The following is a 27,418-nucleotide window of genomic DNA, read 5'->3' as shown; positions in this document are numbered from 1 at the left end:
GAACGGGACAAACATTTTTTCACTGCACTATAGGGATACTGTTCATACACTGCAAAAAATAGAACAATGTCAACTTAAATACAGGTCTGAATCCATCACAGTTATTTAAAAAAAAGTGGCACAGCTCTTCTCCAGTAACACGTATGCAAACACAGCTTATCAATGAATGTCCACTCCAACATTAACCTGAGATATTACAATGTTCAACTTTTTTGTTGTTTTTTACCTTTATGTTATTTAAACAACTGTGAAACAAATTAGAGTTATTTACACACAGTTATTTAATATTTAGTCAGCCTAAAAGAAGGATTAGTCATGTGATATTTTAAATTAAACCCGCTTAATGACACACAATCATCACCTGAATGTACAAAAGTTGCATTTGTCCATACAAACATGTTCTCCTGATAATCCACAGAAAACACAGTTGGCACGTTTCATTAGGCCTACATTATGCTGAAGAAACAGTCCCTACGTATCAATTTTGGTAATTTGAGTAAATAGACTTAGGGAGTCTGAACCACTTTAGTGGCTCGGGGTCTGGACTCTTTCCAGAATTTTGGTATGACTTGTACTCTTGATGCATGAGTAAACCCAGGATTAAATATTAACAGATGGATTAACCCAGCTGAAATAAATGAAAGGATCAAGCTGAATGATCCAAATAAGCGTGCACATTATGAAGATCTTTTGGCCTACCTGAACAGAGCTTTGAGATTCTCAGGAAGCTCGGTCCTGCCAGCGTAGCCTGGATTCATTGTGATGAAGATGCCAACAGAGGGACAAAGATTCACTTCCTCTCCCATGAAGTTAAATCTCTGCTTCTTATCGCGGATGGCATCTTGGATACTTTTGACCTAATTTCAAAGATAATACAAAATGGAATTAACTGTCGCTGTTGGAACTGGATGCCAACACACAAACATTTTTTTAGCCCCATTTTTGAGGATCAAAGGGGTATATAGTGTATGTTCCCAAGCAGTAAAAAGATACATGTGCTCAAGGCACACGCTGTTTACCACAATTTTTAAAAAAAAACAAATACAAAAATGTGTTTTTTAATCATCATTTAAGTCAAAATCATGTGATACATTGTGACAAATTACATGGTGTTGCCCGGCTTTTTGGTCACAGTTTACAGAATGGCATGTTAAAATTATTTTTAAGCTATGAATAATAACGAAAAAATACAATGAGAATGTTAAACTGCTAATACTCACTTTTACTTAGTACAGCATTGGTTACTGTATACTTTTTGCATCAGTGTCTGCTAGTGCCCGCTTGGGTCAGAGCCATGACATTTGGTAAACTGACAGAGTGTCTGTGTCTGTCTATTGTGGCCAACAGACATTGGACTTGTCCACGGAGGATTTACATGACAATGCACCAACTACATACATGCCAAAGCATAACACCGATATATAATCAAGTCATTACATACATCAACTAATATGTTGAATCAGAAGTGCTAATATGCAATCTTTGCACAGTCATTCCAATTCAATACTGTCAGGTTCCTACATGTTCAGGGCACTAATGAAATTTCGAGGGTGACTAAAGTTTCCATAATCCATTCTCTAGGCACCAAAAATGTTTGTACAGAATTTTATAGAAATCCATCCAATAGTTGTCAAAAAATCTTTGGCCAACTACTCTCCCAACAGTGCTATCCCTGCAGGACTTGGGTCCATGGTGCCATGATTTTTCAGTCAACAGTATTTCTCACTTTCATTGGTAGTTTCTTCAGTCACACATCTGGAACTCACCAAATATTCGCTCTCTTTGGTTTCTGGTTACCGTGTCGCTATAAATCTCTTGCGGTGTGGACACGTCTTTACATTCATTTTAAACATTCTATTTTGGAACACTGAAAATCAACTTTTGATGAATATGAATACAGTTATAGCATTTGTAACAAACCTAACAGCTGGTAAGCTGGATGAAAATTCAGTACGTCTGCCTTGAGAAATATACAGGCTTGCTCATCCAATATGGCGGCCTCACTGACACGCCTTTGTAATAAAAATTCCAACCAATGTGGCATCTACGTGCGGGTAATAGCTATGATTGCCACCGGCTCCCTACCAAACCACGCCAAGCCGAAACTATTTGAAACACAGTTGATATCCCGGCATCAAGTGCAACTCTCATTAACATATTATTAATATCACCAAGCACACAGCAGAGTCGATTTGCAACAGCCTGTCAAATTGTTATGCAGCATGCAACTGTTTTTGCAAAGGGACGCAATTTCATCAATAGTATGAGCATGTTATCAGCCAGGGTTCACTGGATGGATGAACTACCAAAGCCCTGCTTGTCTACATTATGAGGGAATGAGATATAAGAAATGAACTTTCTGTGAGTGTGTATACGTGCATGCATGTGTGTGTCTCGGCCTAAAACTCTGAATCCCAGCCTGTAAGAAGCTTTATGAATTTAACATGCGAGCGGTAGAACAGCGAGTCGACAGCTGGAAAGAGGAGGAACATCTCTTCATGGATGAGTACTCGGCTACAGATCACTCAGTCATACTAACGCAACGGGGAGAGGCAGGAGGGGGGAATGCAAAAACAAACAGGGAAGCTGCATCAGACAAAAAAAAGAAGAAATAAAAGTTTTTAGGACAACATCAGAGGAGCTTGTGTTTTATATGAAATGGCAGCAGCTCACCACTGCTATCCTACAGGGATAGGAAGGGAAGTAAAACACAAAAATCACATTTAAAAGAAGCTCAAGAAAAGAGGTATGATCCAGAGAGGTCCAGCTCCATTCTTTTTTCCTCTCTGGAGCTAGTGGCTTCAATAAAACAAAATAAAACACATTCAGTGTTTGATGTAACTGAGGCAGAACCCCACCAACCCATCTCCATGTTATAACAAGTGCAGGCCTTTGGTTTGTTTCAGCTTTATTTAATGTAGAACTGGTCCAGGCCCAGGCCTCAGCCAAGTTTGTCACTGTGCAATGCCACGCGCACCTAATCCATCTGTAAGAAGGTGGATTAGGTGCATGTGGTATGGTGGGAGATGGCTCTGTGTTGGCTCCTCTCAGGAAGGCTGAGCGCTGGAGTGGGCTGCCGGCTGTCACAGCAGGAGTTTGACGCTCCTCCATTCTCGGGGTCTACTTCTCCACGTAGGAGCCACCGTGATTTATTATTCATTACACCACGCAACACCAATTCCATTCTTCTGGCACTTTAAAATTCTCTAACTACTGTAGACTTCTATGGCTTATGAAGGAAGACTGCTTGACTTTCATTTCTGCTACAGGGAGAAGGGCAGAGGAGTGACTGCTAAGTCTAGGGGTGAATAATGATCCTTTGAGGAGCTCTATCTCCATTATCATCATGATCGCAATCAGCATCCTTATCAACTGTGTACATTTTGCTTTGACAGTAGTGTACATGCATGAAGATAGAGTCAGGACCAACGGTAGGCAGGATTGGAGTACAGCACAGGGACTTGTGAAACCACAGAGAGAGGATCTCTTTGATCGAGGATAACAGAATGGAAGATAGCTGAAAAGCTAGCATCAGCTGAAACACGCAGAGTATGGCTGATTTCTCAAAAGAGTGCTGTTCTCAGAGGGTTAGCTACTGTAGGTCACACAGAGTATACGATGCTCGGTGTAGTCTTTTTTTTTTCTCCACATGTGTCATTTTGCATGAAATGAAGAGAGAAAAGGAGCATAACTATAAAGAATGATCAGTTCAGGTCATTCACAGTAAAAAAAGAGTACTATCCCAGCTTCTTCTGGGGAAATAATTAACCCTATTGTGAAGCACAAACGTTAATTCACTAATCAATTTTAGGCCACTTGAGATCAGTAAGACCAAATGAAAACCAGGTTTGGCCACTATCTGACCACTTTACCCAAGGGCTTCTTTCAAGAAAATGTTGTTATACCCAGTGGATGCTGCAACTGTGGGGGTGGGGTGATTCAATACAATTTAATGGTGCACTCGATTCATGCACTCGAGTCATGTAGCGCAACCCACTTTCTTTACACTAATTAGTGATTGTGCAGTGGCACAGAGAGAACAGAGGAGCTTTGTATGTGCAGCTCTGGAAAAGCAAAGCGAGAGGCAGCAAGGACTTTATATGTTTTCCAATTCTGGGAAAGTACCAAATCAAAGTAGACCTTTTTGATGTACGAATGATTTAGCTTACCTTTATTAGTGGACATAAGTGGATGGCCATCAGCAAAACAGGTAAAACAGTACTACTAATTTAAATTTCCCTAGTTTTTTATAGTCCATTTTTTAACTGCCTTATAGTTTTTCAGGCTGCATATGTGTAAATAGCAGTTCCCCCATTTTTAGGCCTGGTGGATCACTGAGGTTGTAATATACTGCCCAAAATTATGGGTACAATACGTGCACAGCTGTCAGGTTCCCCACATACATTTATGAAGTACTGTTTGTTTTTCAAACCAATGAATCAGACAGTAAACATACAGTAAACATAAAGATGGTTTATCTTTATGTTAACCATCTTTATGTTAACATAAAGATTAACATCTTTATGCTCTGTTTTGTAAAAGATGGTAATCAGTCCAACGAGAATGTTCATATAATGACCTACCAGTTCCTATTAGTGAACACTTTAAATTGCGCTGTAATGGGTCATTGTTTACCAACCAATCACAACATACTTTTCCAATTCCCCAATTGTACTGTAAACACAACAGTGACACAACTAGCATGTTTGCCCTATGGCACTATATTATTAAGAGGAACATGCATTTGCGCTTATGTTTCTGTCCAACTGTTGTTGTTGTGGTCTCTGGAGGCGCTACAGTAAATTTTGCACTGGTTTTAGCTGTTCAGCTCTCTTTTTTTCTGGCTCAGGTTGGAACCACCTTATGCATGTACCATAAAATGAATACAGAAACTTTCAAGACAAAGCAACGTCAAGCATAAAAATACACAGATTGTAATGAGGAACGGCGTGTCATCATCCTTGGTCTTTGACACAGTGTTTCTGAGTTTATGTAGTTTTTTTAAAATTTAAATTATTTTCATTTTTATTCTCAGCATATTTAGTGTTTATATTTGCTTCTGGTATGCATGTATGTATTTCCTTGAGTCTTGAGTTCTTAGTTCCAGTTTGTATCCAAGTTTAGCTCTAACCTCAGTGTTTCTTTTTCTATCCTCTTCTGTCAGTTCCCTCATATTAAGTTCATTCATGTGCTTCCCACTCCTCACTTACTGTTTGATTTTGGGAGTTATTTATCTCTAGTGTCTTGCATTTAGTATTATTTTCCCTCCTGACTTGTCTTTGACCACTATCAGCTGAGTCTCATTACCCATCTTGTGTATAGGTAGTCCCGTGTGTTCCCTTTAGTCCTCGTCACGGTGTCTGTTATCTCACCTCGTGTTCTTTCAGCCAGTTGTTTTGTATTTTAGATTCTGTTAACTTCCACTGCTCATCACTGCATTTGGGTGGGTACCATGTGATTATAACTGAATTATAGGAAAACTGAAGATTACGTAAAAAAAAATCATTAGAAGGTTAAAAAATATTATGGTGTTTTTTGTTTTGTTTTGTTTTTAATTTATGGATGACAAAAGGCCAGGTTGAAGGTTCTGACTGACTTGTAGGGGGTCAGTTGTATCAGTAAGATAGTATAAGTGTAAGATGATTTTTCTACATTTTGTTGGCAAATAAAGAATTTTTTTGCTATCTGTTCTCTGAGTGTTTGATGTCAGTCCATCTGAGTTGCAAAGATTGCTACTAATGTTGCTTGCAAAGTTAAGCTGGGGAGGCAGTTTTCCCTCTTCAACTCTCAAATCAGATCACAGAAGGCTCCAATTATAAAGAAGCTCTGGGGTGCAAAGGTGGCAGCCTTGGTAGATTAGTGTTATAGCTGAAAAAATTATACTTGGAATTGGTTATGAAGAGGCCGTTTCCTCGAACAGCAGTGTTTTCAAGGGCTTTTCACTTCAGCTTGATTGAGTTGGACCACAAATAAGATAGAAATGCACACATGGTGCTCTCAATCAACTCCACCTGCAAATACCTGAGGGGGAAGGGGGAGGGAATCGTACCTGTACAGCCACCACAGAAAGCACCTCCACAGATATCCTGTTAAACTCGTCGAAGCAGCCCCAAGCTCCCGTCTGAGCCAGGCCTTTGTAGATGTTCCCACAGGACTGTGGACACAAAGAGAGAGACAAATATTCAGACACATTGGGGCAGGAAGCCAGTCAGATTCAGATCCAGTCTGACTGGTAAGACGTGGAAAGGGAGACACATATGTATCAGCAATTACACAGAAGATATATGAAAAAACAGTTTTGTCATAGCTACTACAGAGACATGCAAGTTTGTGAATAATAACACAAACAAAGCCTCACACTAGTAAAAACAGGGGCTGATGGCAACAAAAAGAAGGCTAAAATATTGCCTACACACATTACAGCTGCCCCTAACACTGGCTTGAGAGCAGGTGAACAGCCCCCCTGAGACCAAGATGAAGGAGGCGGTTTGACTTTTCTCTCCAATTACAAACAGAAGGAACGAAGCCTCCTTGACGTGGACTGGAGCTGACCGGAGGATTGATTTAACTTGTGTATGTGGATAACTCAATATGACTAACAATGCAGGGCTCTGCGAACATGTGTATTAGCACATCTATCTCTACACAAGAGCTTTGGAGTTTATAGGTGTGCCGGACACCTCTATAATATAATGATTCCCTTGTCTAGTGGAAGCAGGAGCAAGCTGGATTGCAAGATTGCGTTTATGTCTCTCTTGACCCCTCTATATGCAGAAAATATGAGTGAAATATAAAAGCATAATAAAGGCAGGCGGAGGCTGAATACAGAGAAGGGTTTTTTGACAAGGTTTGGTAAAGAAATAACAATGGGGGTTTACTTAATCAGCTCTTCTTTCAAGGGGAAAGCAAACAGAAGATGAAAAGAACAAAGATGAAAAGAGAAGGGCATAAAGGTAGGTTGACAACTTTAATGACAAATGCATACCATATCGCTGACAAAGGCAAAGATGAAAAGAAACACACATGCTGCGAACGCACATTGGCTCTGTGCGTGGGCTCAAACACAGAAGCTTGTGCTCATGCACGCTTGCTCACCTTGTAGTCCATCTGCTCGGAGCAGTTAAACACGTACACCATGATTCCCAGGGCCCGTCCCAAGTCTTTGGTAGTCTCAGTCTTCCCCGTGCCTGCAGGCCCAGCTGGAGCTCCACTCATTGTCAGGTGGAGGGACTGAGTCAGTGTGATGTAGCATCTAAACATAGTGGAGATATTTCTAGTTGCATTACTACAGTCCACGCACATCCATATAAGTCGGTTCTCTGGTTGAGCACAAAGATGGGAGACTTAAACATGAAATCACAGTTTCTGGAGTAAAACCTCTCTACAGAAGGCTCTTGCTTACGTGCAAGTTTAAACCCAGAACACTCTTGCTGCTAACTACAGAGCTATATTTTTATGTGTCAAAATAAATGAATGCTGAGGAACTGGAATTTCACAGTTGCTAATTCTGGCCAAAACTCAGTTTTGCTGTGAAAACACAAGCAGGAGCCCAAGGCTTTTAGCATGGGTATGTCAGTGTGCATGAACGTGCTTTTCAGTGAACAGTAAACTGAACAAATGTGTTTGCCACTGTTTGCTTTAGGGCGACTGTATTGGTGCTACCAGCTACCAGCACTACTTGTGCTGTAAATACTGATATAAGAAAACAAAAACATATTATTCAAATCCTTATGATGGTCCTCAGACACACAGGCAGCAATGTGCAGGTTCCCACACAGAATAAAGACATTATCTTCAAAGCATGAAAACCAAATTTGGACTGAGTGCATGATTTACAGGTGGCTTAATGAGACACTGAAGTCCTCCGTGTCAAATCAAAATACAAAGTGGCATCAGTGATCAGCATAACATTACACCAATTCACTTAAGAACAATGCTCCTGTCCCTCACACAACCGAGCCAGCATGCAGTGAAAGAGCTGAATGCAGAGGACTTTCTTCCCCGGTCACTGCAACAATACAATCCTGTTAAATCATCCACACTCTCTTATAATAAATGCACAATAGGAGAAAAAAGCTTGGGTTCCTGCCACAGCATTACAAGAACTGCACGCAGCTATTAACATGACAAAAAACAACCCTGCGTTGTCCTATAACCAGTACTGACAATGTCTTGGTGTTGTCTCAGCTGTCACTGTACATAATTTTATTACATGATAATATAATCTGTTCCTGTGCTTTGATTATGACACAGGCTGATTAGTGACACCATTGATTGCTTCTGCTCCACAACCTGTCAGGACTAGCAAACAGTCTGCCCAGCTAGTGTCAATAAAAAGCAGAAGCACTGCGAATGTGAACTGACAATCAGGACTCCATTGATCACAGCAGTGAACACGCTGGTTTGCCTTAAATATCAACACAGCAGTTGTTTTAATAAGCTGCTGGTTAATAGATGATGTATGGAAGGGGAAAATATCGGGAAGCGTAACGAGAGATAGAAGTCAGAGAAGACAAATGATGCCATCTGTATACAGTGTATCAGAGCCAATAGGCTTCACGACTCTTTGCTAAAATACGGCCAGAAATCTCACACTGAGTCATCAAGGAGGCTGGATAAGGATGGTCTGCACTGAATAACTAAAGCAAGATAGGAAAGAGTGAAACTAAACAGGGTTGCGATAAGGTGACTTATTTTATTACAGTGTCTTTAAGAAGAACAGCTATATATCAGTCTACCTCTCTGACTCATTCTCCCTCCACTCCTGTGTGTGTGTGTGTGTATATGGGGTGGGGGGTTGACATTTTGCATAATGGTGCAGCTTTGGAGTATTGAGTGAGTGCAAACATTACGCCGATAACATAGACGCTGTTATAGATTAGAGTCACTTCCTTTAGCCTAATTATCCTGCTGCAGAAGGTGAGCACAACAGACTGAAAATAGCCACCTTGTGGTACATAATCACACAGAGGTCACGTGAACGAATTCACATACTGCTTAAGAATTCATATTTCTTCCAGATAATATTAATGTTTAAAATCTTAAATGACAAAGGCTTTGATAAACGCAGCAATGTCAGTAATTAAGAAATTCTGTTTGCCTGCTTTCATGTAAACCGATGCTGTAGAGCCTTGTCACAGAAAGCATTCTGATTTGTCATGAGAGGGTAATTAATAAATTAATACTGTCTGTTAAATGGACTTGTAAATCCCAGCATTGAAAGATTGCTTAAAACCTTTCAAAATTAACTGAGGCTATCAACAGTATATGAAAAAATATCTGGTATGACCTTATGCCCAAAATATGCCATGTTAAAGAAATATCAACTTAAGCTGAAATAGGGCCAGGTTGTACTTTTCTGTAGTACCAGTTTTAACCACAAGATGGTGAAGTGAATTAATGCAACATCCAGTGTGCCCTTTAGTTGATGTCAAGAATCATTGTTCCTACATGCTAGGAAAAGCTACATGCAGTCTGGCTGCCTGAAGAGTTTGCAGAGGTCTTACAGACAAATGGATAGAGTGATCTCTCTTCCTTACATTTTACCTCATGGACCACCCATCTCATTGTGACATTTTTTTTTGTTTAAATTTTTATTATTCTGCGAAGTTGAGGGTTACTCTGACCAGAACCTTCAGCAGGTAGAGGTTCATGTGGTGCTATGTCAAGCCTGACGATAGCCAGTATAAATAAATGATTCCGTAGTAAACTCTGAGATGTATTTTTTCTTTTTTGCCGTAATTACAGAAAAATATATTTCCATCTTTCACCATCCATCCATCCATCCAACCATTTTCTTCTGCTTATCCGGGACTGGGTCGCGGGGGCAGCAGCCCAGGCAGAAAAGCCCAGACCTCCCTCTCCCCAGCCACCTCCTCCAGCTTGTCCGTGGGAACACCAAGGCATTCCCAGGCCAGCCCAGAGATAGATATAATGTCTCCAGCGTGTCCTGGGTCTGCCCCGGGGCCTCCTCCCTCACTTTTAAATGAAATCTAAATACTGTTTAGACATCTTTTCAGTCTTGCTCCAGTTCTCAGGGTGCATTGATTTCTTGTGTGTCCAAGGACTGATTTTCATAGCTTGTACTGCACTACAACAGTGCTGCCGATTTAGTCTAAATCATATTTATAGGTTTTTTTGTATTGCCTTGTCATCCTCTTGCATCGTATCTCACAGCTTTGTTCCATCTCTAACAAAGTTCTTCTGAATTGCAAAATAAATGTCATATAATATAAACTTGATGAACTTTGATAAAGATAAGGGTTTCATACTTTAGATAAACTAACCATTTAAGATATGTTAGTATACACAGAAATCTGCATGTAGTGTTAAGATAAAAACATGGATTTTACTCTATGCTACTGTGGTGCCTGTGGATGTCAGGTTGTGTTTTTCTCTTGTTGACTCTGATGTGAAGAATTGTGTAACAATTCATGCAGCAAACACTCTTTTAGCCATTTTCTCAAGTCATGGATTAAAGGATTTGACACCTCGCCCCCTGGTCTATGGTCCATTGTTTCAATGAAAGCCAGTGGCAAACTGTGTGAGTCACAGCGAGGGCATGCACCATATGGTGAAGCCTTGCTCCACGGCCGCTGATGAGGCCATCAAAGCCCATTGTTTATGCTTTGTTCAAGCTTCAAAGGGAATACTGGTCAGCTTGGAAAACCATACAGTCAAACACTGCGGTTCGCAAAAGGACTCTGAGAGGCAGGTATTCAACTCCCTGTAGTTTAACTAACCCTGCAAAAACATGTGGGCACGTACAAACCAGCAGCTGGCACAGTGACCATGCAGAGTTGATCTGAAAGATTTTACTTGTGGTGGGTGTGCATAATGATTCAAATGAAGATTCTTCCAAAGCATCAGATGGTGATTATCAGATGAGAAACCTCCATTTTCTTCTCAGTGACAAGGGAAGAAGACTATTAGTACAAATGGATTTTTGAAAAGCACTCAAGTTTCCTGCAAAACAGCACCTGTAGAGTACTACACAGTAAGTATTCTTGGTTGTTTTTCATTTACTTTTTTATTTACTGCTAAACTTCCTCTCCTCAACACAGCAGGCCAGTTAATCTTTGGATTCTTCTACATACATAAGAATTCAGAGAGTGGCTTCATTTTAAGACCTTTGCTTTCTAGGACTCATCCTATCCAGCCAGTGTCCGCTCTCTTGGCCAAAATGCCCAGTTGATGTCAGAGATGAGAGATAAATGGTCAGACTGCTTCAAGCTGACAGAACAACAGTAACTCAAGTATCCAGTTGTAACAACCGAGAAAAAAAGAGAAGAGCATCTTTCAATCCACAACACGTCAACCTTTAAAGCAGAAGGGCTACAGCAGCAGAAATCCACACTCCTGTAAGAAGAGTTCACAGAGAAAAATGTTGCCTGGTCTTATGAGTGGCAGTCTCCAACAGAAGGACACTTTTTTAGGCTTTAACTCAGGATTTATACAAAGCTTTTTCAACCTTTGTATAAATCCTGTGGTTTCAGTTATAGTTTTTTTCACACACTGTCTGTATCTATGTGTAATCAAACCCCAGCAGTATGGTTCTTGCTTTAAAGCAAATAATGTACAAATCTGAAATACCTTTAATACAGTGTTTAAAAAAAGATAACGTTGATGACCTAAAAAGCCATAGTAACAAGCCTAGCCCTTTTGAATAAAGGACCCACAAGCTAAGGTTCCCATTCAAATCTACCAAACATCCAGGTTGGCTGTATGCACTTTATGAATATCCACTGGTTATCCTGGCCTTTCTAGCAAAGTCGTTGAGTATTGTGGCGAAATAATCTGAGTTCCATCATTTAGACATGACAGCCTCTTTGGTGGCTCATTCTGTCCCTTCTCTTGGGTCTACCAAGGACTAGGCTGCTGGTGCTCCAACTCCAGTTCAGTGGCTGTTCTGCAGAGAATATATATGTCCCATACTGTATGTGTTATACTGAGTGAACTGGCTAAACGGAAACAAAGTCTTATGTGTACAACTTCTGCTCCCTGAAAGAGAGGGGTGACTGTGATGATGTGTATATGTCTAGGCAGGACCACACATACATCATTAGAGGTCATCTGTCGTAAAGGCTTGAATAGAGGTATCTTCAGGCAGGATACACAGGGTGTGATATCCCCCATCCCATATGGTTTGTACATCAAATTCAGAGAACAGAAGTTATAGACATGACACTTTTTTTCATTGCCTCTTTGTCTGGGAAAAAAAGAGACAAAATTGTCCAAGCCCTCCATACCTATCTGTTAGAGGAGTGATGACTAATCGCGGTGTGTTTCCCAGGTATTCGTAGGAGTAAAGAAACTGGGCATCACAGATGTTAGTAAGACAATGCTTCTCCTTTTCATCCCAACGGTGCCTCAGCTGTGACAGCCACACAAAGGCCTGAGAATTCTCCACCTAAAAAAAACAGTGAGATAAAATCCAAAATAATATATGCTTTGTCACCTTCTAATTATGATAATGACATACCTTGCTGGAATATCCTTAGTTCATTACTCACTGGTAACAGCATCACAAAAAATACAGCAGCTGCATAAGATTTTTTGAGCACTGGCTCTGGCACTGGCAGATGTATCCCTCGTGACCCTCTCACCTTCTGAGTGATCATCTTGGCCACGACGTCTCTGGCATGGACATCGATGGTGCAGATAGTCATGACCTTCTGCCGATCACCGGGTGTAAGTTGGCCAATCAGCATTGAGATGAGAGTGTTGAGCTGGGAGACCTGTTTTTTGTAGTACTCCTTCATGGCGTTGTCATAGCCCTCCTCCAGACGTGCAAAAGCCATAGTGACGTCAGACGTCCACCAGATCTGTGTGCAGGTCAAAGCCACCTGAAAAGGGAGTAAGAGACAATGAAATAAATCACCTGGAGACTCATACCCCATTGAAACTCATCACTCTGATTCTCTCTGGTAATTTACTTGCATTCACTTTGAGCTAAAACATCATCTAAATGTGAAACAAATCTAGGAATTGTGCCAACAAAGGCACACAAAACATATGGCCCTATATGTTTTTTGCATAAAAATGGCCACCACTGGAAAGAGATGTAAAGGAATATTTGAACTGAGAAACAGATTTGTTTTAGCTGTTGTTCCTGACAAATGTGGAGAGTCAGCTTTAAGGAACAGTACATGGACTGAGCAGGTGTTGTTTTGTCTGGGTATTAATGGACTTGGCATTTAAAAATAATTCCAGTTGAAGCCTCCTAATACCTTTGCAATTGGAAAGGGTAGGGTTGGAGGGTATACAGAAATCAGGTATACAGATGAGCTAATAAAGATGGGCTTAGCTTCTGAGTGATGCAAGCCAAAAGAAAGCATTATAATGCCCAACAAGGAGCATCTCCACTGGTTACAAAGAGATATGTGAGAGTCTACAAGAGAAACATCCTTGGGTTCCCCTAACCCAGTGGTTCCCAAACTTTTTTTGCTGAGCCCCCCTTTGTTTACAAGAAAAATGTTCGCGCCCCCCTCCCCCTCCCCCCCCCGCGCACGCGCGCACACACGCACACACATCCTCCAACCACACACACCCATATTTTGCTCCATTGCGGTTTATTTCACACCTCAAACATTTAGTAAAAAAATTAAGCAAATACAAGTAATCTGCAATAAATTACAGGTAGTAATAAAATAAACTACTAACTCTTTCACGCTACGTCCACACCTACAAGGGGATTTTTGGAAACGCAGCTGTTTCGTCCACACGTAAACGGCGTTTCGAATCACCGAAAACGGAGATTTTTTAAAACTCCTTTTTTGCGTTTATGCGAGGAATACAGAGTTCATCACGCAACGTCAAAGGTATGTGCCTTTTTTCACGTCACGCTGTGCGCCACGTTATTGTTTACATGAGATGAATTGCAGAATGGCAGACAGAGACACAATACTGTTAATCTGACTGTCTGCAGGTTTTACACACTTACATAAACACACGTAGTTACTGTCCCTCCATTTAGAAAGGCAGAGGCGTCAAGATGTAATTATTTTACGTGTAGTTGTAGTTCAAAAAATGTCTCTCTGTGCAAAATGGGTTCAAAAACATAAACAGCTGTGGGATACTGTTTGTCCGTGATTTGGAGAGCCCAGCGCTGCTCCCGACACAGGGAAAACCAATTCTGCAGGGGAGACCTACCTCAGCACTTGTGCAGGTGAAGCCAAAGGGCAGATATGCTTCACCATATTTTCTAGTCTTTGGCTTAGAATGAAGTTGGTTTGGAAACATATTCAGCAATGCTTCATCTCCTGCTTTGCGTTTCTGTGGCCGCCCTGTGCTAGCAGTGTCCAAGCGTTTTGTTTCCCCCCCTCTTTCATGCCGCGCCCCCCCTGCAATGGCCCCACACTTTGGGAAGGTCTGCCCTAACCTATGACCTCAGTAAATACTTTTCTGATAAACTTAAGGTCTCAAGCACTAGTTACTGTTAATGAAAGAGCATCATTTTCATTTTGTAATTTATGGTCCTCTTTAGTGTCTAAAGGGAGAATAAAGCTGTGTGTAATTTACTGTGCGACTGATAAGTTCCCACCATACGAATATGCAGATATACAGGCATTACAAACTATCTCAGGCTATAAATACAGTGTTGTATGGTATAGTTTATGTAACACTTGTTATACTTGTAAAATAAACAATTTCACTATAATGTATTTTTTGCAAAAAAGTCAGTTTTTCATTTATTTATTGGTTGAAGAACACCCGATGATGTATTGCACAGCTGGTGTCACAAAAAATACAGCTTTTTTTGTGCCAAACGAATTCAGTAGCTTGTTATACACATCCAAAACTATTCAGCAGCTAAACAGTTACATCTAATTGTAATAGGGCACTTCACTTGTTTAGGACATTCTAATCGTACTGAAAAGTAAGAAAATAAAAAACGTTTTCTGTCACTCTGAAGTTTGCAGTTTTCTGAAGGGAGCTTTCAAAAGTCTGTGAAAATGACTAACAAAGGGCTTGTGTTGCAAACTTTGGGGATGAAGATTGAAAGAGCTAGAAGATCAAACAACTCAATAGCATCTAACAATAAATGCTAATGAGTATGTGGGAATTCTAGAAGACAGTTATTTCAAAAGGCAAGATTTCTATGTCTCTGCTGCTTTGCTGCTTTGATTATGACCGTTCTGCTTTTATTACTAACTTTAAGTTCTTAATTTAAAGCCCACCCAAAAAATTAATTTGGATTACTAAAAGACTGACCTTCAGTCTTTGTCAGCTACTTTAAGCTAAATATATTTTTATCCTTGCTTTCATAAACACCATTGATCATGGAATTGATTTTAACTTTGCTATAAAGGCCTAACTTTTTTTTTAAATTGCTACTTTCTGTAGATTTGGTACCACCACCCAGTTTGAGGGGCAGTTAAGGTTGTTCATGAAGCATATTTGTGAACGCCCTCAAAGTCAGATGTGGAAACCCCGGGTTGGCCTCATCGAATTCATGTCTCAGTTCATAACCATCTTTGCGGACTGCTTAGCGACACTGCTGATGTTAGAGTAAGTGAAGCCAGATAACAGAATATCCCAGAAATGTGGAATTTGCTTCATATAACAGGACTCAATTGAAAATAACAAACAAATAAAAGAAATTATCATGTGAACTATAATCACACTAAGGCTGTGATGATGATATCTAGGATCGAAGATTACCAAAGTTATTGACAATAACTAATCAATGATGCATTAAATTAATATGATCATTTTTATGAATTTCATAAAAAATTGAATCTACATTGCTGTAGTTTCAATTCATCTCTCTGCATATAACTGACACCTACGACATAGATAAATGTCATAGGTGTCTAGGCATGTATGTGTATGAGTTACACACTTATAGCACCTGCTGTGCATGTTAAACTCCCCACCATTAGTATAATCAAAACAGTGAGCAGATCGTCCAACAATAAACAAGACAAAGTGAAGCCACACATGAATCAGTGATATCTGGTATATAGCATTTTCAGGTAAGAATAAGTGGTCCATTATTACAGTCACACATTGGGTATGTAAAGGATTTTTAAGCTTGTGAAAGTAACTATGAGAGGCCCAGACAGGAATTTGGTACCAGTCCAAATAATAGATGTCAGCAGTTAAATCTGTGAAAACATATTTTTTTACTTGTATATTTCTCACTTACATGTTCCAGATCATCAAACTAATTTTACTTTTTAGAGAGATAACCAGATTAAATACATAACAAAACTACTAGTTTTTAAATGATTAAACTCTGATGAATTTCTTCGAGAACTGGGATCATGCGAGTAACCTAAAGTTTTCATTCCTAGCATTTCTTTCGATGTCTCACTATGAGAAATTGAGACTCTATATCCCATATGCAGGTTCAGATTTGCTCTGAAGTGAGAAAAGGTGTTTTAATTATGCCTGTGTAGTAGCACAAGTGACTTAAGGGTGAGATGTTATGTCCGACGTGGTCACTGCAATCACTAGCCAATCAGGATTCGCAGAATGAGGAACTATACGAGGCACATCCTATGAACACTTGAACAACGTGGATGGCTCCTGCTCTCAGAACAAGAAAATCCTAGTGTGATGCTATTGTGTTTTGTGTAGCAGCGTTATCCTTTGCAGGCGGTAGTGACATCCCTTTTTCGGCTTCATCAGATTAGGGTTGTAGTGTGTAGGAATGGGGGTTGAGTGGATACTTTCTCTTGCTTTGCTTGAGAGCACTTCCATGGCTTTGGGTTGGTTCTAAGTCCAAACTTAAATTTGATTGACATGCTTTGGCATGATCTTAAAACAGGTCTTTCATGTCTGGAAACCCTCCAGTTGCTGAATTGAAACAATTCTGCAAAGAATAGTGGGGCATTCATCCACAGTGATTTGAGAGACTTGAAAAATTTGAAAGCTTGAGTTACAGAACACAGGAAGGGGGAAAATATTTTTCACAGCATCGTACATCAAACCAAACCTATTTACCTGAGCTGGATAGTCAAACAGCCACTGCTCCCTAGGCTTTTCCTCATAGGCTATTACTGCCTCGGTCATCTCGTGGCGAACTGTGGAGCGCATGACGTCGAGCACCCGGTTTAACCACACCTCCACCTTACAGAGAAAACACAAAAACAGGCAAATCCCTGAAAACAAAAACCAAGAAAGTATTGCAATGTGTGTCACATGAGCGCCGATGTACTCTCTTATCAGTGAACCCTAGTGAGGCCATTAATAAGCATTAAAGTGGAGTCAGGCAAACACTACGCGATATAATGGAAAATGAATGAATTTATGAGCTTTAAATGCAAAACCTCCAGGGGCAAAACAGATTCATTCCTATATATATATATTTAAATCTGTGTGTGTGTGTGTGTGTGTGTGTGTGTATTTCCTTGCATTGCAGAAAAGGACTGGTTAGAAAAATTGTCAGTGTCAGCAGTAAGTCACAAAGATAAACACCATTAACGTCTTCAGCATTTGGATCCATCTAGAAATGATGATGTCCAAAGTTCTCTTTACCTGTCCACTGCAGTCACAGGACTGATGGAAAGGGACATACTCGTCCTCCTTGCTGTACATGCCTTGACCAATCTTCGAAGGATTCCCCTCTCCATCTGTTTCAAATCGCATCTTAGCCATGTTGTCAAACAGCTTGGACAGATGCTTCTGGACCTGAGCAAACGCACAGCTCGGGATCAATTTACACTCATGGTTTGAAATGTTACAATGTTGCTTTTCAGGACCAGTGTTCTGCTACACCTCTGCTAGCTTCTGATGAAAAAGATTTTGATGGCGAGTTGTTTTTAACAGTTATTTATTTTTCTGAGGACAAAAAAACCAGTGCACTCATGATGGAGGTCGGAGTAACATACAAAACTATAAGCACCATTGCCCCTGTGTGGGCACTAAATGTACTACAAAATTCAGCAGCAGTGAGTCAAAAGCCTAATGACACGATGGAGCATAGTTTTAGAAAACTGTTAGTAAAGTAAATTGTAGAAAGAGCTGAAAACATTAGTACTGTTTATTCTCATCTGTGTGAACAGACTGAAGCATTAAATTCACTGCCATCCCTGGGGCATAAATTTGTGAAACCACCTGGTGTGGGTTGGTCCCATTAGACAGGATGTCCAGCAGATCAGCTGAAGAGATGAAGTAAAATCTGGGAAAGGCCAGACGCTTGGTGTCCAGGTATTCTGCCAGAGCCTTTTCACACAGAGAAAGCCTGTAGAAATAGCATAGCACATGCAGAGTCAGTATGTGTGTGTGTTTGTGTGAGACGTATGGGGAAGAAACAGAGAACCGCTCATCTTGGCTGAACTTTCACCTGCTCTGGATGTCCTCCAGTTTACGAAACAGGCCTGGTTTGTTGGTGGCCTCCACTACGTTGGGCGTCTCGTGCATAGCGTTTGCCAGCTCTTTGAAATCGGCATCAATCCCCTCAAAGCGCCTGGAGTCCTGCAGAGGATTTCATGAGGGAGCCCGGCAGGCGTTGATTCCCACAAGAAAGAGGGAGAATCAGAGGTTTAATAGCAAACATCTGGGCTTAAGCACAGCCTGAACATCACGGGAGCAATTAAAAAGTTGTGTAATCTCAGCTCTTAAACTAAGTAAGGCTAATTAATGGATTCTTAATTAACAGCTATTACAGTTGTGCTGCCTAGGTTCATATGGCAACAACTGGGGCGCAGGTTGAGGCTTGCATGTATATAAGCTTGACACTGACGGATACCTGAAATATAGAACTGTAATGAACTGTGTGTGTGTGTGTGTATTCTGTTTGGTGTGTAACCTCAGGCAGCTGTGAGCGAATGTCCTCAGAGCCAAGGAAGATGCTTTCCAGGTGAGTCCAAGTACGCTGAACCACAAACCAGATGGAGATGACGGAGTCCACCACAGATAGCTTGCTTTGCCATGAAGATACTTCATCCAGGAAGTGTGCGATATACTTGGATGACATAAGGTTCTGCAGCTGGACCTGGTTGTCTTCCAGCGTCTCAATCAGCTCCTCATTTGCACGGAGCAGAGGGAGCTTGGTCCTGTGGTGGGGCTCATACTGGAATTGCATACCTGCAATAAAGTCCATCAGTACATCATAAGCAGGTAAAAAAAAAAAAAAAATTAAAATTCACTGTTAGAAGTTAAAAATTCGTGTTTCTGTACCTGTCCATGTGGAGTTGAGCTCAGACAGGACTTTCTCCATCCCCATCTCTTTAACAGCCTTGTCTACGATCCCTCTCACCTCGTCTTCAAAGCAGTGCAGGTTGAGCTGCAGCAGATCAGCCAGAGTGGTCTCCTGCTCACAGACAGCCATGTCACTGCTTATGTCACAATACCCAGAACTCAAATCTGGTGATATTAGAGTCATAGTAACAGTGAATACTAGCTAGTTTCAGAGTAACATGGACACACATATTTATCAAAAGCAGACATCCATTTTTTATAATGAACAAGGGGTAACTGTACAAACTCTGTCACCTACAAGTAGACATGTATGTTACCTGTAAGCAATGGTTGCTTAGTTACTCACAGATTATAATGTTGACCTCTTATCACCCACAGCCTTTTTTAGTCTCACTGACCACTAAAAATCACTTTAGACCTATTTAAAGGACTGCATCTAACTCACAACCACAGCTAATTTAGAATCACAAATTAAATTAACATGCTTTCGGCTTGGACACTGGAGTACCTGAAGGAAACACAGGGAAACCACAGTGAGAACATGGAAACTCCACACAGAAAGGCCCCATTTAAGGTTTAAAACAGGAAGCTTCGTGCTGAGTGCCGAGCCTAAAATTGTACTATACAATTAAATCTGAATTAATTTATAAAATAAGTAATAGTATGAAAAAACAAATGAGATGGCACATTTGGTCAGTTTTTAATATGTGACAGATGACATTGACAAATGTTTATGCAAAAAATATTGTGTTTCATTTAAAAAAAAGTGCAGGGATAAAAGTGCAGGCGCAGTGGTGATGCTGCTGATGCTACTTTGTCAGAATAGATTAGCAGCTGTAGACCAACTCTGATGGTAGTCGAGCAAATCCCTGCTGTAGCCAGCTGAATGTGTATGAGAGAGGATTTTGTCAGAGCCTTACAAAGCTAGCACTATATAAATCTATATATTAAAAAAAGATCAAAGCAGATCAGTTAGCCTCTGTGATACATTTTTGTACAGACTTAAAAGCTGTAAAAACCTATCATCTTAACTTCTGCAGCACAAACTACCCCAAAGAGGAGCTGAAAAATGAATTTGCTTATGTGTGTAAGAACCCCCTTTTGAGCCTCCATTAAAATATTACCACATCTGCTTGGACCTGAATAAAAAAAAATACTGCAGCTAGTGTGATAATAATGTTAAAATACTCTAAATGAAACTCCACAACATGTTGGGGTTTTTTAAAATTAGAATAAGCTGTAAACCTGGTCCATGGTGAAGCGGACTCCAGTAGCGGCCATTAGCTGATGCCAATGTCTGGATCGTATGGCTGGATTCTGGAGCTCTGCCACAGCCCGGAGGGAGGTGAGAAGGTTCCTCACCCTGCTGTCCAACCCTGTGAAGGCCTCCCACGCTCTAACCTGCCACACACAAGGCCAAATATTTAGGACAGAGGAAGGCAGCTTTAAACAGCAGTTCAGGATTTATTTTGAGCTGTACTTTTTTTACTTTGAGCAAGACATTGAAATCCTTTAATGCCTGATTTCACTCCATTCTTTATTGCTGCTTTATATTCCTGTGGTCCTAATGTACAAATTTACATTAACATTATTATTATTTAGTGTGTCCTTACAGTATTATGCTAAAGAAAACTCTATGGACATGGATACAACAGCGCTATAAATATATATTCAATTGCTATGTACAACACATCTATATATTTCCTGTGGAGATTTTAAATTATCTGTAGGTGTCAATGTGAGCATGAATGTGTTGGCCAAGTTTATAATGTGTTAATGACTGGGAAGGGAGTTTTTCCTTCCCACTGTCGCCAAAGTGCTTGCTCATAGGGGGTCATATGATTGTTGGGTTTTTCTCTGTATGCATTATTGTACAATCTACTGTACAATATAAAGCGCCTTGAGGCGATTGTTGTTGTGATTTGGCGCTATATAAATAAAATGAATTGAATTGAATTGACTGATGATTGGTGCTAGAAGAACCCCAACTCCCGCTCTTTGTTAGCTGGGATAGGCTCCTGCCCCCTGCAACTGTTATTTGAATGACTGGTTAAGGAAAGAGATGGATGGATGAACACGGCATCTGTGATATTACCACAGTCTGAGGATTTCTTACCACTGCATCTTCATATTAAAAGCACCCACCAATCCAAAGTTCACTTTCATTAGGAAATAGTTACAAGAAATACAATGTAAGATGATAGAATGTCTGAGGCAGTCAGAACAAGACAATGCTATTGACTGGACCTGATACCACAGGTTATACCCAGGGGTAAGCTACACCAAGACACATATCTGTATGAGCAACTCAGTCACCTAATTCATCTCAAAGTTTCTCGCATCGATCCTCAACGTGTTGGTTGGCAGCTCTGAACACCACATCCAGAACACCTTGGATTTTGTTGAGAAAGTGAGAGTATGATGTTCAACTCTCTTCACTTGTGCTCCAGTCACTGAGGCAGTTTGTAAGAGATTACAGGACGACCCCAGCCTCAGCAACGGGATCACTCTCATTCCACATATTTCACATACAATGGTCAGTTTGACCCTCAGTTTCACCCATTGTGGCCAACTTATACATGGAAGAACTGGAAAAGAGGGCTCTGTTATCCTACCCTGGGACACCACCAAGTCATTGGTTCAAGCATGTGGATGACACCCGGTGAAAATCAAATCTCAGGACATACCACGCTGGTTTGAGCAGGGAGTCAGAGTGATATGTTAGATGAAGAGCTGAACTTGTCAGTAAGGTCACCAAATGTTTCACTGCTGTTTCTAGCATCATGCTGTGTGAGGTGGAGAATTTGATCACAGTTGAGCACTGAAAAAATTCTGTTTATTAAATACAAGGCTTAAATTTCAGAGATTTTTATGCAAGTATGTGAAGTATGCAAAGCTTGTTTCCAATTCAGCATCAGTAAAATTCCCATATTGGATGTTTGAAAAAGAAATTTTGTGGATCATAAGTATTTTGACTTTTAATATTTTGGTTCTTTACTTAAAACACGTCTCTCCTCTTACCTCTTTATCCAACATGCGAATCTCTTTGGAAAAACGTTTACATTCCAGTTCCATGTCCTCCACGTTGATCTCTCTCCAGGAAGTTGTCCTCCATGCTGTCATGGTGGATTCCACCATGGTGATCATGTCCCACAGCTCCTTCAAGAGAACCACCTCATGCCTTGAGAATGAAACAGAGCACAAAGTTGATTAATCTAACATGAAACAGCTCAGAAACTGAATGCAAGAGAGCATCTCTGTTAAACTAATGCTCTAAATTAGTTTTAAATGTATCAGTGTCTTGTGATGTTTGTTTTTTTCCATCGTTGGGCTTTACCTGCATTGTCGGAGCTGTCTGTACTCTGACACAGTGACCTCAAACAGGCTGGCAGACTCCACCAGAGAGGCCATAATTGCCTCCCGGTCCTGGATCTGCCGGTGGAATGCATCCAACATCTGGTAGGGGCTTTCACTTTCAAACCTGGACAAATGCATGAATGCACACAGGCACCCATCAAAATGCACACACACAAACACACACACACACACACACACACACACACACACACACACACACACACACACACACACACACACACACACATTTGCACAAACTCAGTATAAATCACGCTCTGTTTAGGTAATGAAAGGCTCCGGTTTTGCCAAACTCATCTTATACCCTCTGCAGGATAACCAGAGGAGAGTCCCAGTGCTGTGACAGTTAACAATGACTTCCATGACATTAATGGGAAAATAATCACCAGGTTATTAAGAGACCAATTACACACATAAGTAATCTGACAATTATACATTATGACGAAGCATCTCCACCTATGAATTAATTATCATTATGTTAGGATTCAATTAGCCTTGTCGGATGTGAGAGCCTCGAGAAAACGCTTCTCTATTATCTAGTCAGAAGGTTAGGAAGGTGACATTCTTAAACATTCAAAGGTCCTCACTCAACTTCATCACCAAAGGAAAGTTAAACAGGAAATGTTCTGGAAAACTCTAATGAGATGGCACATTATACTTCAACATCCCCTTATTTAGCACTAGCAGAAGCAGACAATAGAGTAATAATTGGGAGAAATAAGCTCATCTGTCATCTTTGTGCCTTCAGTTACATTAGATTCTACATAAAATAAATAGTAGTGCACAATGGTATTTCAAGAGAATATCCACTTTTTTCTCATAAATGTATGGCTTCAATCTGGGAAATTGTAACAACTCTGTAACTTGGGTTAATGCGTTTACACAAATCCTTTTCAGTATCTCACTAGCATTAGCTTGTTAGCAGGCCGCAATTAGCTGTTAAACTACCATTAGCTTGTCAGCTGACTCAACTAAGAGAACTCAGCTACTGTCATGACTGAGACATGATGAGTTTCACCCCTATCCAACAGCTATAGCTATGGCTATCAGCCCTGCCAAAAGGTCAGAACCGAAGGCCAACTCTAATTCTGCATTGCAAGGTCTGCAAACAGACTTCTGCTAATCACTGGCACGTTTGTTGGCAAACTGGCACTAAAAGAGACACTCAAACACTCCCACAATATGCTCAGCGAGCCAAAGCAGAAAACCAGTTTGGCAAGCATTCCTTTGCAGCAGCTGCCATAAGGAACTAGGAACATCAACCTCTGGTGTGTAGTTTTACAAGGGGGGTATCTCTGGTCCCAAGGAAGGCTCAAAAGGTCTGTCATGAACACACATGCTCTATCATAGACAAACATGGTGTTTTTGGAGCTTTAGTCACCCAATCCAACTCCAATAGTCAAACATTTTGTCCAAAGAACCAGAGATTACAAGTAACCCAGAGTGTATCTTTAGCGATATAAATATGAACACATTGACAATAATGGCAGGATAATATATAATAAATGTAAATGTAATATTAAAATTTCAGCAAAGTTGTTATGTATCTTTTGTATGGGATTCTGGATACTTTATTTGAGCTCGACTGCATTCCTGTAATACTACCCTTGATCCTATAGGGGCTTGTGTTAAAAAACTCAAGCATGGCAAAGAAAATCTGAAAGGGATGAGGAAACCAGGTTTGAAAAAAGAACACTGTAACTGTAGGATTGTGTACTACTTTTCTCTCTGCATTCCACCTCAAGAAAGATATCTATGTTCAGGAAAATTACAGTCTTGCTTGCATACAGAAAAATGTCCAAGCTCTAGCATACATAAAAATGTAACACTTAGTTTGCTGCTAAAGCAAGCTACATCAGAATACAAATATAATTTCAACGTTTTTTGGTTTTGTTTTGTTTATTGTTAAATTACTAAGCTCAATCTCTCTCTTTCAAGTAAGTTTTAAGCATGCGAAACACTTTGACATTTCTTCACGTGTGATTACACACATTATTTCTGATCACCATGTTATACACAGCAGAGATTTTCTACCTGAAGAGCTTGCTTTTGCGAAAGTGCTCCCTGAATGTGTGTTGCTCAACATCAAAAGCAGCACACTTTCGACGAAGACTGGACACCTCGACAGCCTGCAGTGGTGCCACCTGCTGCTTGACCAACACTGCCTGCTTTTTCACATTGTCCCACTTGTCTGGCAGCTCCTGCAGACAGACAGACAGATGCAGAGATAGATACAGAGAGGGGGAGAAAAGCGAGGAGGGCAGGATTGACAGATGATGGATTGCCAGGAGGAAGTGCATGAAACAGAGATTTAAAAAAGCAAAGAAAAAGGACGAAAAATTGCTCTGTCTCAGTTGGAAGAAACAGACTAAACAATCTGGGCTTGAAAATAATAGGAGATGACTGAACATCACTCCTTACCTCTAACTGTTTGTAAACCACATCGGGCAGCTCCTGCTCATACTCCTTCAGAAGAGCGATGGTTTGCTGCAGAGGCTCAAACATGGTGTCTGTAGTATTCTGTCTTTCCTTAACAGCCAGCAGGTTACCCATGACCTCCACCAGGCCATCGTAATCACCCTCCTCCACCTGCTGGCTCAACCCAGCCTGAACCACTGTGATAAACTTCTCCAAGTCTAACAGACTGGAGACAGGGGAACAGGATTTTAATGAGCCACCAGTATCAAACATCAACATTTCTATTTTAGTTTACACTAATATCTATCTTAACTTGAGCCATAAGCTAGTAAAACAAGTCCTGTAATATTAGTCTGTCTACCTGGATTGGACACTGTGTTGTATTTTATCATATTTATTGAAAATGCTAATTTGGGAGCACGATGGCACTGTTGTTTGCGCTGTTGCCTCACAGCAAGAAGGTCCTGGGTTCGACTTCACCATATGGCCGGGGCCTAGTTTTGAGGAGTTTTCATGTTCTCCTTGTGTTTGTGTGGGTTCTCTCCGGGTACTCCAGCTTCCACCCACAGTCCAAAGACATACAGTTAGTGGCATTGCCCTATCATTCACACCCCATAGGTGTGAATGATAGGGCAAATGGCTATCTGTCTCTCTGTGTTAGCCATGTGACACACTAGTGACCTGTACAGGGTGTACCCTGCCTCTCACCCTACGGTAGCTGGGATAGGCTCCAGGCTTCCCCTGATAAGGGTAAGTGGAAGAGAATGGATGGAAAGAAAAATTGTAACTTTTTTCTTTGTCTGCGTGCCATACCTGTTGGTAACAAGGTCAACAAGGTGCTGTTTGAACATGTAGCTCCACTTTTTGATTATGTTGAGCAAGGCACTCTTCATGCTACGGCCATCCACCCTCATCCACCTGTGGAACACATGCACCGGCTCCAGAGCCTGCACCTCTTCATATATCTTCTCATAACTACAGGACAAAGACAAACAGATGGCACTTTAGCAAAAACAAGCTATTACTTTTATGCTCAACTGAAAACAAAACCTTAATCCAAATTTTAGATGAATTGCTTTAAGATATGACTTAAAAATGTCCTCAGATCAAAATTTAACATACACCACATTCCTCTTGAGTAATGCCTACCTGTCAACCTGCTCTCTAAAGTTTCCCAGACTTGGTGGACTCTCAGAGACACTATTGTCAGGATAAATCTCCATCTCCTGGTTGGTGAGAATCTGGCCGTACAAAAGGAACTGACGCATGAACTCTTTCCTGTCTTCCACATACAGGTAGCTGTAACGCTCCAGAGAGTTGCGAAACTCGCAGCACGTTGCCATGGCCGCCTGGATACGCTCCATGATGAGATTACGCATGTCTGCCAGGTCAGCCATGTCCTCCATGTCAGCCTGAGTGAAAAATGTCCAGATTAAATCTTAATGTGACCGGCTACATGTGTTGGAGTTGCATGAAACTAGTTGTACCTGGTAGTTTGGAAAGGGACTATGCTGGGCGAGGCGTGGCACCAGTGAAGAAATTCCAAACAGATCATTGATGAGGCCTTCCACCAGCTCAAACAAACTTTCTCTAGTCCCAACCTCCAGAGAGGGAGTGAACACCATGTCAGGAACCCTCAGATCCAGCTGAGCCTCAAACAGGGGGGCAATGACAGCTCTTTGGTCTGAAGTGAAAGGAAATGCAACACACATTTTATGATTTGAATAAGTGTTAAGATGCTACTATAAGGCTCTTTAGTCTTGTGAGCACCGTTTTATAGCTCTACCTGGTGCAGAACACTGCCACTTGAGATGTTATTATAAAAGCTCCATGTTGATCCATTTATTGGCTCCTCGTAAGGTTTTTACAGATACATTTTACACTTCCCCTGTTTGGAATTATTCCAAAACATATCACACACTTCATGACTCTGTATGTGGTCGTGCCTCCTAGCAGATTGGGCTCTCGTGGATTTTTCAGGCTATGTTTTTTTCTTGCTGTTTGAGCTCTGAGTTAATAAATACTCAACCTTTGAAAATCAGAGTTGGCCCAATCTTTTAAATCAAATAATATAAAATTAACATTATCCTTTATATGAATACTTTTACATTTTTATGGCCTCTAATTTTATAATCCAGTTGGATGTTTTTAAGGATGTTTTTACTTTTTATTTGAATTGCTTTTGATTTATTGTTTGTGTTTTGCACTTTGTATGTTTGTGTTTCAGTTTATTATTGAATTATAAAAGAGACTGCACTGTGAACATTACCTACCATATAAAACTTCCTCCAAGGTTTAAATGTGACTTCTGTTCTTTGGTCAAATAAAAAACAGAAACCTAAATGATAGTTAACCTAACTGGCTTATTCCTTATTACTATTTATTCAAGCTTAGGTTTAAAATAAGTTTACTGTATATTAATGGAAGAACCGAACACTTGACCATCACAGTATAACACATCCATGAATGCTTATGC

The 27,418-nt window shown here is 40.6% G+C and overlaps 1 protein-coding gene across 1 annotated transcript in view; it reads right to left on the bottom strand.

The window, feature by feature from the left end:
* The window catches only part of dnah9 (dynein, axonemal, heavy chain 9), a 160,965-nt gene that overhangs the window by 106,286 nt on the left and 27,261 nt on the right, over positions 1-27,418 (bottom strand). The window contains exons 17-35 of the mRNA XM_063482191.1: positions 26,430-26,626; positions 26,092-26,354; positions 25,756-25,917; positions 24,946-25,168; positions 24,559-24,725; positions 22,487-22,630; positions 22,171-22,330; positions 20,395-20,550; positions 19,129-19,261; positions 18,758-19,035; positions 18,293-18,423; positions 18,064-18,190; positions 17,485-17,637; positions 16,951-17,076; positions 12,606-12,845; positions 12,249-12,409; positions 7,096-7,252; positions 6,050-6,154; positions 700-857 (exon numbers count right to left, since the gene is read on the bottom strand). Coding sequence (XP_063338261.1) covers positions 700-857; positions 6,050-6,154; positions 7,096-7,252; positions 12,249-12,409; positions 12,606-12,845; positions 16,951-17,076; positions 17,485-17,637; positions 18,064-18,190; positions 18,293-18,423; positions 18,758-19,035; positions 19,129-19,261; positions 20,395-20,550; positions 22,171-22,330; positions 22,487-22,630; positions 24,559-24,725; positions 24,946-25,168; positions 25,756-25,917; positions 26,092-26,354; positions 26,430-26,626 — 3,241 coding nt within the window. The remainder of the gene's footprint in view (positions 1-699; positions 858-6,049; positions 6,155-7,095; positions 7,253-12,248; positions 12,410-12,605; positions 12,846-16,950; positions 17,077-17,484; positions 17,638-18,063; positions 18,191-18,292; positions 18,424-18,757; positions 19,036-19,128; positions 19,262-20,394; positions 20,551-22,170; positions 22,331-22,486; positions 22,631-24,558; positions 24,726-24,945; positions 25,169-25,755; positions 25,918-26,091; positions 26,355-26,429; positions 26,627-27,418) is intronic.

Source organism: Pelmatolapia mariae, linkage group LG8, assembly GCF_036321145.2.
Source record: "Pelmatolapia mariae isolate MD_Pm_ZW linkage group LG8, Pm_UMD_F_2, whole genome shotgun sequence".
In the NCBI taxonomy this organism is placed as follows: domain Eukaryota; kingdom Metazoa; phylum Chordata; class Actinopteri; order Cichliformes; family Cichlidae; genus Pelmatolapia; species Pelmatolapia mariae.
Note: the sequence above shows the minus strand (reverse complement) of the source record. Positions and strands in the feature narration are given on the sequence as shown.